Source organism: Phragmites australis, chromosome 15, assembly GCF_958298935.1.
Source record: "Phragmites australis chromosome 15, lpPhrAust1.1, whole genome shotgun sequence".
In the NCBI taxonomy this organism is placed as follows: Eukaryota; Viridiplantae; Streptophyta; class Magnoliopsida; order Poales; family Poaceae; genus Phragmites; species Phragmites australis.
The window spans coordinates 17,321,413-17,332,797 of NC_084935.1; the positions used below are offsets into that span (position 1 = coordinate 17,321,413).

Below are 11,385 nucleotides of genomic sequence, written 5' to 3' on the forward strand. Positions count from 1 at the left end.
GTGGTTCTGCAAATTCAAGGTGAAAGGCGTGTTGCACGGGCAGTGTGTTGTTCATCCACTTTGTCAATTTTCACAAGGTATCCAGATTCTACGTGTAGAAGGTCAGGCGCCCCACATCAACTTGACCATCCTCCATAGCTAACCCATACAACCCTGGTTTGTTAACTCAACCACTTTATAGGGACCGTCCCAGTTCGAAGATACCTTGTTGCTATTTTTCTAGCTCTGTACAGATCATGGAACCAAATCTCTGTGCTCGAAGGATCTTTTGCGGATGTTCTAGTCATGGTAGAGCTAAAGAGCTTGCTGGTACCACACTGATCTTATCAACACTTGCGTCCTTTTTTTCTTTGAGAACATTGAGGTCATCATGTCTTCTCGGGATTTCATCCTTGTCGGGTAGCGTTGTTTTGGCCCCATAGACTAGGAAAAAAGGCATTTCACCCGTCGCCTTGTTGGATGTCGTTTGGAGTGCCTAGAGCACATTAAGCAACTTGGAAACCTAGGCTTTAGTGCAGCCGGATAAGAGGTTGAGGACGCGGGTCTTGATTCCTTGAAGTACCAAACTATTTGCCTGCTCAACCTATCCAATACTTTGTGGATGAGCCACAAACACAAAGCAGACTATAGTGCCTAGTCCTTCATAATAATCAATTAACGTCGTGCTAGAGAACTAAGTGACAGGGCTGGAGAACTAAGTGACAGGGTTGGTGATGATCCTTCTTGGGACACCAAACCTTGTTCTGGCCCTCTTCGTGATAAACTTCTTGGTGGCTGCTAAAGTGATTTTACTAATCGGCTCAACTTCAATCCACTTGGTGAAGGTGTCAATTGTGATGAATAGGAACTTGAAGCCCCTGAGCACTACCAAGAAGGGCCCCAAAATATCCAGCCCCCAAGTCACGAATGTCCATAAAAAGGGGATTGGGATTATATGTAGGTCTTGACAACAACAAAGGGTTAGTTCTAAAACACCTTTTAGATACCCCATACTTGTAAAGCACACATTGTAAAGCACACTCTCAACACAAATACATCTCGCACTAAGCACATGGTTTGAGCACTCCACATAACAATCAAGCAACACTTTCAACAACCCCTCTTGATAGTATGTCTATCGATCTTACAACCTGGCCTCCCACCAAACTCCTGGAGACCAGACACTAGAAAGACTATTTTAGTTATACCTTTGCCTTAAGCAATTATTTCGGACTTGACGAATACATCATCCAAGCTCCGATGCTTCTCATAGCTCTTCAAGGCTTACCGTCACTTCTCTTTCATCTTGATGATGATGATTCATCCCTGCTTTCCACTTTGATTTTCACTTGATCTTCCTAAAGTTTGATGAAATTCACTTGATTGCTTCCCATGCACCAAACATGGAAGACTTTTCTCTTTTCATCATCTTCATCTGGTTCACCACTTAGGCATGAACTGTGAGCATCAAGCACACAAGTTATTCACTAAATTTGTTTTGGCCTTGCTCTTCCAACATGACATATTGAATATCTCAATTTAACTCATACTTTCTTATGGAATCTAACCCCAACTTACTCTCAAGCATAAAGCACATGGATTAGTCCATAAAATCTAATTGACAATTTTATATCTTAAAAAAGTTATCATAGAACCCCTCATCATTAGGGAGAGAGGTAAAGTTATCATAGAACCCCTCATCTGAAAAACCGGTCCTCAATGTAGACTTGGTGAAGCTGACTACATGTTCTATGCAGAATCTTCAATGCCTATTATCATGATCCCCACGGACAGCGTCAGCTGTCGATGATTAGTGAACCGTCGATCTTACGAACTTATAGAATAGAAGGGGATGCTTCGAGTAGACAAAGCAAAGTAACACATAGATGAGTGTTTAGATAGATTCGGGTCTCCTTTAGAATAATAACCCTATATTATGTTTATCTTGTATTGGTATGAACTTGTATAAGGGGTGCATGACTAGTCTAGATGGATCTAAACCTAAACGATGACTTGCTTGCTCTGCTATGGCATCTTCTGGCTTGGGCAACTTCTAAAAGACATGTAAGCACTTTGTCTCACTTGTTCTCGGTAGGGGCTCTAGGTTCCGTATATATAAGGATATCGTACGTTTTTTGAGTCTTTCTTCTCGTTCTTAGAGATAAATTTTCTTATTTACAGGATACCTAGGTACTTACGGGTAGTTTTTTTTCATTTAGAGATCTTTTTTAGAAGATAGAGATATACCTTGAGAATTACGGAAAACTCTAAGATGCTCTATGGTAGTTATCCAATAGTTATCATCACAAGGTAAAATAGAGAGAGATCTGGTCCCAATTTATGGCCTGATGTGGCGAGATTTCTCCAATGTGCAAGACTAAGAAAAGCAAAGAAATCAATCTGAAGAACGAAGCTTTACATGGAGAGCGAGTGAGGGAGGCTAACAAGCAGAGACGAGGCAACCGCTGGGCAGCAGCATCCACTCCGCCGTGACGACTGTGCTCGAAACATGAAAAGTTAACTGAGCTCGCTGGGAAATGAGAAATCAGAGGGAGTTGAAGACGATAAAGGAGCAGCCAGGCATTTTTTGTAGTCGAACACGAAAACAAGAGATGGAAGAGTTAGTGGGTGAATACGGACCAAACGAGGAAGAGGAATCAAAAGTATAGCAGGGCACGGGGGCAGTTGGACTGGCAGGTTGCACGGTAGACATACCTATTGACAAGTTACAAGACAAAATTTCGTCGAAGGTCCTGCAGGATTCCAGGGCAAGTGAGAAAGAATAGAAAGAGAGCACGTACAATTTCAATTTATCTGTGAGAAAGATTTCATTATTCTTCAACGTATGTACTTAGCACTGTTACATTATTATTGTACTTATCAGTCATTCACACCCACACATGATACAAGTCAAAGACACACAGATAATACTTGATACAAGTATGCCTGGTTAGATTACAGCAAGCAAGCATGTAAAGAGCAAATTACACCCAAACATGACAATTCCAGATTCTTTCATCGGGATCCAGATTAGGTGCCTAGCTGAAGGTATTATACATACACAGATACATAGTCCAACTGACCATGGAGACATATATTAAAGTATGGGGGCTGGGCGGCATTCTTAACCTCCCTACTCTCAGTTGTGCACTTCGTATCGGATGGTTGTGGCTGCGGAAAATAGAGCAGACAAGGCCTTAGGCTGGGCTGCATCTGTATGTTCATCCCAACGCAAAGGCTCTCTTCGACATAGCTATAATGTCCACAGTTGGAGATGGTACAAATATAAAATTATGGACGCATAGGTGGCTCCATAGTAAGTCCATAACAAAAGTAGCGCTCAACCTTGTTGCTTTGGTCCCTCAGTGAGCTGTTAACATGAGGATTGTGGCGCAAGCCCTTCATCAGAGGAAATGGGTATCAAACATTAGAGGAGGTGTACCCGTGAAAGCTCTCGACGAATACCTGCATTTATGGGAGATACTAGAAGAAATTAATTTACAACAAGGTGTACAAGATCATCGTGTTTGGAGGCTGAATAACTCAGGTATATACTCAAGCAAATCAGCCTACAGTGCCTTCTTCATCGGGTCCATCAGATAGGTGCCTTAGAGACAAGTTTGGAAGACCTGGGCATCTTCATGCTGCAGGTTGTTTATATGGCTCGCCATCCTTAACCGGTGCTGGACAGCGGACCGGCTTGCGGGGCATGGGCTGCCGCACCCGGTGGCCTATCCGCTCTGTGTTTAGACTGATGGAACAATGCAGCACATTTTGGTCTCTTGTGTGTTTGCTCGGCATGTTTGGTTCTCGGTCCTGCAAAAGTCTGGCCTACAAGGTGTGGTGCCAACGTCAAACACAAACGTCTTCTCTACCTGATGGTACCGCACAATCAAGGGAAGGGACAAACATACCCGCAAAGGCCCCAATTCACTCATCATCTTGGTGGCTTGGGAACTCTGAAAACATCGAAATGAGTGTGTCTTCAATGGCGCTGCACCAAAGAGTGAATATGGTGTTACAAGCGGTGGCAGATGAAGGTGCTTTGCGGTGTGTTGTTGGAGCTCCACATCTCTGCAGCATCCTGCCAGGGTAGTCTAGGAGTTGTTGCTCCTAGATCTTGCATCGATCGCTCTAAAAGCGTTGTGGCACCCATGTAACTTTCATTTTGGGTGTGTTTTGATGTTGTACTTCATACTCTTTTCTTCATTAATGGAATTACGCGTAGCTCTTCTGCACGTTCGAAAAAAAAACATCAATAAAAATACATGGAGAGATCATAAAAATTACAAACACGTCAGATAAAATACGATATAATAACCCATAGGTTATGCATCAATTTACAATAGGTTCACCTGAGCATTTTCTACAGAAATATTCTGATAATATTTGATAATTATATTAGATAGCAAACTATAAGACTGTAATGGCTATTATTGAATAGGAAAAATATATATCTTACCATTAAACAGTAGTTTGTAATAACGTTGCTCATCTTTATGATAGTTGCATAGATTGGTGCTCGAGAACGTGCTTTCTTTGACATAGTGTTCCAGTACTTGGCTTGATGATATGTAAGAGTTGCTCCACGGGGCAGAATATATCATGTTGGCATGTTCAGCCAGTCAGAGGGTGGGACAAACTATGGAACTCAGTCCCAAGAAAAAAGAGCTTTCCAAGCAAGAATTTGGCAGGCACAAGTATCAGGAAAGAGAACGCGAAGATACAATCAGCAAACAATGGACTAAACACTATGAGCTCTAAAACATGGCATAGAAATACAATACTTTTTTTAAGTTCAATGAAGTCAACTCAAACCCCCTGGAAATGTCTGACAGAAAAACTAATGGCAAAACGTGTGTCCTAGTCAATCCATCCATACAGAATTACACTGTACATATAATTAGTTTTCCTCACAAAATAGGACATATAAATATGTCCTAGTCTGACATAATTATGTGTTTGTGCCTAGGGGAAGGTTGGGAGTTTGGCTATATAGGGCTCAGGCTACCGTGTAGTAGATAATATCATCTCAAATAGACATAGATTTCTGTAAACCCCGTTTCCATACAAGTGGTCTCTATCCCTCAACTTCTCCTTCTCTTTTCCTCACCAATTGTTGAGACAAAATAGATATAAGTTTGTGCTCTATGGGGCTAAGGAGATAGAAAGCTCGAAACTTACAAGCTGACTTCACTCATGCTATGTGCTATTATTAGCAAGCACTACTACAAAACTAGTTATAAGTGTCGGCTTATCAGTGTTGGTTTAGCCAAAATCAACACTGATAGTGTATCACTGTCAGTTCATAGTAAAACCAGAAATTCACCCGTCCATTCAGACAAAAATCGGTATTGATAAGTAGTATCGCTGCCGGTTTTTAATACTAACCAGTAGTGATGCCATGTCCAGACCCGAAGTTTCATTTCACTGCCATTTTGGCTCATTTATCTCCTCGTTCACGTCCACCGGCTCTCTCTCCCTAATCTCTTTGTGTGACTCACGCCCGACTGTCTCTCTCCCTTATCACTTCGATCTCTGTTGGCTCTCTCTCCATTCTCTCTCTCGCTCTCCCCTGCTGTAGCCGGCCCTACTCCTTTCCCACCCCTGTCGTAGCTGGTCATCCCCTTCTCCCTCCCACCACCGGCCAACTCCCCTTGCCTCTCCCCACTGGCCTCAAGATCCACGGTGAGATCCAGTGGGAATCAGGCCATGGATCTCGTTAGGACGGAGGGATCCAGGCAGAGGGATCCAGGCGAGGTGGTGGAGGGATCCAAGGCGAGCGTGTGCGGAGACCAAGCGGGCATGGTGGCAGAGTGATCCAGGTGTGGTGGTGGAGGGATCCTAGAGTGGTGGCTGAACGGTGGCCGAGCGGTGGTGGAGGGATCCAAGCATGTGAAGCAACTGAGCGGCAGCCAAGCGGTGGCAGAGGGATCCAGACATGTGTAGCGGCCGAGCGGTGGCGGTGGGATCCAGGCACGTGAGGCGGCCAAGGGATCCAGGTGTGGTGGTTGAGTGGTGGTGGGATCTAGGTGCGTATCTATGTGTTGTGGTAGCGGCCTTGGAGCTATCGCATTATCTTGTTTTGTAGGTGTGCCAGGAAGTGCCCAGCAGCAGCCTCTCCCCTGCCGCTCCCGTCGTCGTCAATTTTCTCCTTTTTTTATTCTATGGAAATGGAAACACTATCGGATGGTCAACCGACACTGATAGCAGCAGACTATCACTGCGGGGTAAAGAGTGCCGGTGGAAAAAACAGCAGTGAAGCCATTTTTTAGTCGGCCCTGATCTGCCTTTTTTAGTAATGAAGCTGAGTCAATATGTGCTATTAAATATAGGTTATGTGCTTTTTCAAATTTTTATGAACAGCTGTGTCTAGAAAATTACCTAGATGACTTGATGATTCTTCATCCCCTATGGTTTGATGACCATGGTAATGAGGGGTTTTCTGAATAATATCTGCTGGAACTTTTTCACAGCCATACGGGCTTTGAAATGAGACAAGCCATCATAATAGAAAATCAAGGTGCCAAGCAGGGTTAAATTATTGGCTACTACAAATGAGGCCCATCCAGAGATTTGAAGACTAAGATATCTCCTTCTTTGATAATCTGGATATCAAAAGTGTTGCCACCAAATGCTTTGAGCTTTACAATTCCAGGAAGCTGTCCTTGAAAATGTTGCGTAAATAGTGGTGGTAGCTTCTGATTTGGGAAAGAAAAGAAGGTATTAAACAGGATGATTGAACATATATGATAATTGGGGAGTACCATGAATGTGATGAAGCAAATAAAAAAGTAATAGCAAAAGATAGGAAATTACATGAAAACAAAGCTATCCTCTGCTGCTCGGCCGCCGCTCAGGCTCCACTGCGCTCATCTGGCCGCTCCGCCGACCCTGTCTCTGCCTCATCTCCTCCCTCTTCGCCTGGGGATGGAGAAAGAGGAGGAGGAGGAGGAGGAGGACGGCGGCGGCCAGCCACTGGAGCGTCGGAGGGGATTGATTTGAGAGAGGGAGAGAGAGGAGGCTGGAGGGGATTGAATCGAGAGAGGGAGAGAGAGGATCGATTCGAGAGATAAGGCCGAGCCGTGTGAGCGGACGTGTGAGCCAGAAGTCGATTGAATGAATATTTTGAGTCCGATCCAAACATCAGTTCTGGTTGGCACTAAAAACCGGCACTGATACTTTCAGTACCAGTTTTTAATCGCTCAGTCATTTTTGAGGTGCGAGAGAGTAAGAACCAGCACTGATACCCTATCAGTATCGGTTTTGGTCAAACCGACACTGATGAGTCAATAGTTATGACTAGTTTTGTAGTAGTGAACGTAAAAATTTTAACACCAATCCAACAAATATTCAGCGAGTCCAGCAAAGTATTCACCATATGGTAACCACACTTAAAGTGAGCTTAGAAGCATAACATTCCAAGGGCTGAAACCCTTGTTAACGCGGGAACTACAAAGTCGTATAGGCATTAGACACTTCATAAAATTATAATCATAGTATTTGCTCTATGATTTCTTTTGACAAGGTCAACTCAAGCACATACCATAATATGAACAGCTTCACTATTACTTGTCCCCAATATGCTCACTGTTAGTTACCCAGAATTCATGCCAAGCTCCTCTCCCACAAACAGTCACACATGCCGGTGATGTCAACCATCCACCTAGCTAGATAACCACGAGATCAAGTGAAATATTATAAATAAACTCCCTCCCAAAGTTACTCAGTGAAGATCTTCTGAATCTCTAATAATTTGATTCAGCTAACTAATCTGAATATATATGTGTATGCATCCTCATATATTTCATGCTCCAAGATATATATAGCATGAACAAACAGATGTATGAATTTATTGGTACCTAGATTACAATAATTAGAAATTTCCTAACATAAAGACAATACTTTTAGCATACCTCTCCTACTTAAAAAAGCCTTAAGGCGTGTTCCGTCCGCCCGCCAGATTCCTCTGCTCGCTCGCACAATCGCCCGATCTGATGCCCGTGCGCTTCGTCTGCACGCTCGCGCCCTCCTGCCCTCGCTCAGCACCACCACCGCTGCAACCGTGCCCTCCTGCCCTCGCACAGCCACGCCGCCACGTACCCCTCCTACGCCCCCTCTCTCCCATGGCGCACATCGGGGGCAGCCAAATCTGACGGCCCCCGAGCTCGGGGCGGCTAGATCCGCTGGCCTCGAGCTCTAGATCCCATCGCCATGGATGCCACATCGCGGGCAGACGAGGGGGCGCCTTTGCTCGAGTCGCCATGGATCCCGCTGCCCTCGCTTGAGCCACCACCGAATCCCGTCGGGCTCCCTCCAAGCAGATGCACCGCCGGGATGCCTCCATGGAGAGATGAGGAGGACGGCTGGATCTCGGTGGTGGTACATCCCGGAGAAGAGCAACTCCATGTCGCGGTTGCCATAGCCACACTCGTCGCTGTTGACTTGCCTCTGCTCTTCCTCCTCTTCCCCAGCTCCTGCTCCTACGTCGCCTCGTCGCGGTCGCACACGCCGCGGGGTCTAGGGCGAGGAGGAAGGCATCGCAATGGATGCGTCGGGGTTGGAGCTCGTCGATGAGGCGCACGGTGGCCCATGGCAGTGGGATGGGGAGGGGTGGAGGCGGCAGGAGGTGGAGGTACACGCGGAGAGTGGCCGAAGGATCCATTCTTCTGGATGTTGGGTGGCCAAAGGATCCCTTCCTCTTCCCTGCATCGCACAGCTGCCGCCATCTCCGATGATGCCAACCGACGAGCCGCCGCAGCCCATTCACAGCACGAAGGAGGCCATGGACTCCCTCGACGTCATCCTCGATGAGGTGCTCCCGGGCTCCGTCGCCGCGGCCGACGACCCCACGACCGCGCTCCTGCACGATGCCGACGTCGCCCACGCCATAACTAGACACCTCCAGGGCACCAGATCAGGCGTTGGGAACGACTGCCTATGCCGCTGGCTCTACGACGCGTTCTGGTCCAGCGTCTCTGAGCTCCAGCTCGCGGTGCTGCGCTTCGTGCCTATGCTCGCCAGCGTGTACATGTGTCGTGCTGTGTCCCAGAAGCCACTGGCCGGGTTCGAGGCCATGCTCCTCGCGTTGTACACGCACACCGCGACTCAACACGACGCCGGGGAGGCCGAGACCGTTGCACTCCTGAACCTAGCGAACCCGAGCCCGTACCACGATGCCAAGGTGTCGCCCAAGGCCAAGCCCGCCGAGGTCGACGTCGCTGTGCTCTCCCTACTGCTGAAGTCGCACGGCATCATGCGTACGAGGTAAGCAAGACCATGGCTTAACTCAGCTTCTTTTTATTATAGATGCCATGATTTTTTTTACTCGTGTTACGATAAGAATGATTTTTTGTGATTGCAACCCAAAGTTAATAGCGCATAAATACATGCATCACCATATTTCGTAAGTTGGCTTGCTTCATACAAGAAATAAATTCATATTGTGGGTAAGATTTTGGAAGCCGAGATATTTATTATTGAGGATCAAATCAGCGACGATCAGATAGCATTCATGGAAGCGCTTCGACGGATGAGGCAACTCGTCTGACCAGGTGTGAAAAATCGAGGACTCTCAGATTTGAGTCTATTTGGTTGTGTTTCAACTCGAATATGTTGTGTTGTTCTAAGTTGCAACTTTTAAAATGTATTGCAGTTTTCATGTGAATCTGGATTGTGCTGTAGCATTCTTTATCATTTCTTGTCATCTTGTGTGGAGCAATGTGGCGTTGTTTGCTCTCCTTCGCGAGATCTGTGCTGGCCACCATCACGGAGAGATGGAGTTGCCGCACATCTGGTCCTGCATGTCCCCGTTTGTACGTGGCTGCGCGGCATCATGGGCGTTCATGGAGCGGTTTGTGAGGAGCTGATGCCAGAATTCGTTAGGCTACGGTGAGTTCAATGAGATGGAGACGGGGTACTGTGGGATGGCGACGACGAGTCCATTACGGCGGTATGGCACAACTGTAGAAGGAAAATTGCCATCAGAAGTATGCATTGATGTTCATCGAACGCACATCTTGATGTTTATCTGCTACACATCTCCTATTTTTTGTTGGAGATTTATCCGTGTTGTAGTTTATTTTCATTCTGTTGGCCTGACCCATTCTGCTTTTATCTAACTTGCAGGCAATCTCCGGCAATGAGAAGAGCGACGCTGGATTCTTTTGGAGTTGGTCGTACTGAAGCACATTTATCCTAGCATGGTATGTCAATGATCACAACAACCGGCGTTTCAGTCTCGTCCCCATGGTACCAGTGTTGGAAGACTTGGAATGATACCTACTGTAGCTCTTTGTATTGCTAACGAGTAACGATGAGCTCAAAACTTGACATGTCCAGTCATAGCATTTATGTAGTCTGAAACTGCTACACATGCATTGAATTTTTAATTGCACAATTGGTCAACATTCTTTTTTTTAGGAAACATTGGTCACTGTTTAACTGAACGTTTCTGAACATGGTTACTATATGAGAAGATCCTGACCTCTTGGTCAGTATTGTTGTTTTCATATTAAATATCATATTTGTCGTGCGAGTTGTCACTGATGTCAAAAGTTTCTGATGGAATGAATTATTTTTCCTTGCATCTATTTAGGTTCACAGTTATTAGGTTGTTTGTCGAAATGCACATTTTTACAGTATTGTCATTTGAAATTCTGTTTATCTATCTGTATAGGTCTATTGTTGCGACTGTTAAGGGCTATGAAGACTCCGGAGATTTCACATTCAAAGAAAGGCTGAAATCTAGCATCCACAAGAATTTGACCCATTATGCAATTGTATGAGCTACTGGCCTTTTCGGTCTCATTCTGATTATAATCATGTGTCATGATTGGTATGCTTTGAATGTCTATTGAGTTTGTATAATCCTCGATCAATCTAATATGTTTCTGCATCTCATGCTCAAACGTGATTGATCTGTTTAGAGTGCACTGGAACAAATAGCCGATCTGTTTAAAGTTATCCAGTTTTAACCACTCTCTTAAATCTTTCTTGACAAAATTCTTTATTTTGCTCAGTCCTTTTAGCAATCGCTATTTGGAGAAGGGGGCCATTTGAATTTTTACTTCACTGTCTTAACTTGAAATGATGCTACTGTTGGCAGGATTGGTGGTATCTTGGGTTTTATCATGGCATGCTCGAATACCTTTGGGTTAGTGATAGGCGCCTTTCTTCTTGGTTTTGGCTTGAGCGAAATTCCAAGGAATATATGGAGAAATACTGATTGGACTCTGTCGGTGTATCAGGAACCGGGGGTCCCTGAGGTCCGAGGCCAGGCCAGCTGTCTGCCACGTGTCACCATCCCGCGAGGTCCCTCCCGCGGGATGAGGAAAATCTAAGTTCCGGGAGAAGGCGCTCGGGGCCACAGCCTCTGGTCCCCGAGCACCCCAGTTCCCCGACGAC

At 45.6% G+C, this 11,385-nt stretch overlaps 1 protein-coding gene across 1 annotated transcript; it reads left to right on the plus strand.

Moving 5' to 3' along the window:
• The first annotated feature begins 8,181 nt into the window (after positions 1–8,181).
• LOC133892171 (uncharacterized) lies at positions 8,182–10,180 on the plus strand. Its single transcript, XM_062332887.1, has 3 exons — positions 8,182–9,246; positions 9,635–9,832; positions 10,108–10,180. Exons 1-3 carry the CDS (start codon positions 8,525–8,527, stop codon positions 10,178–10,180), a joined length of 993 nt encoding a protein of 330 aa, XP_062188871.1. The 5' UTR covers positions 8,182–8,524.
• The last annotated feature ends 1,205 nt before the right edge of the window (positions 10,181–11,385 follow it).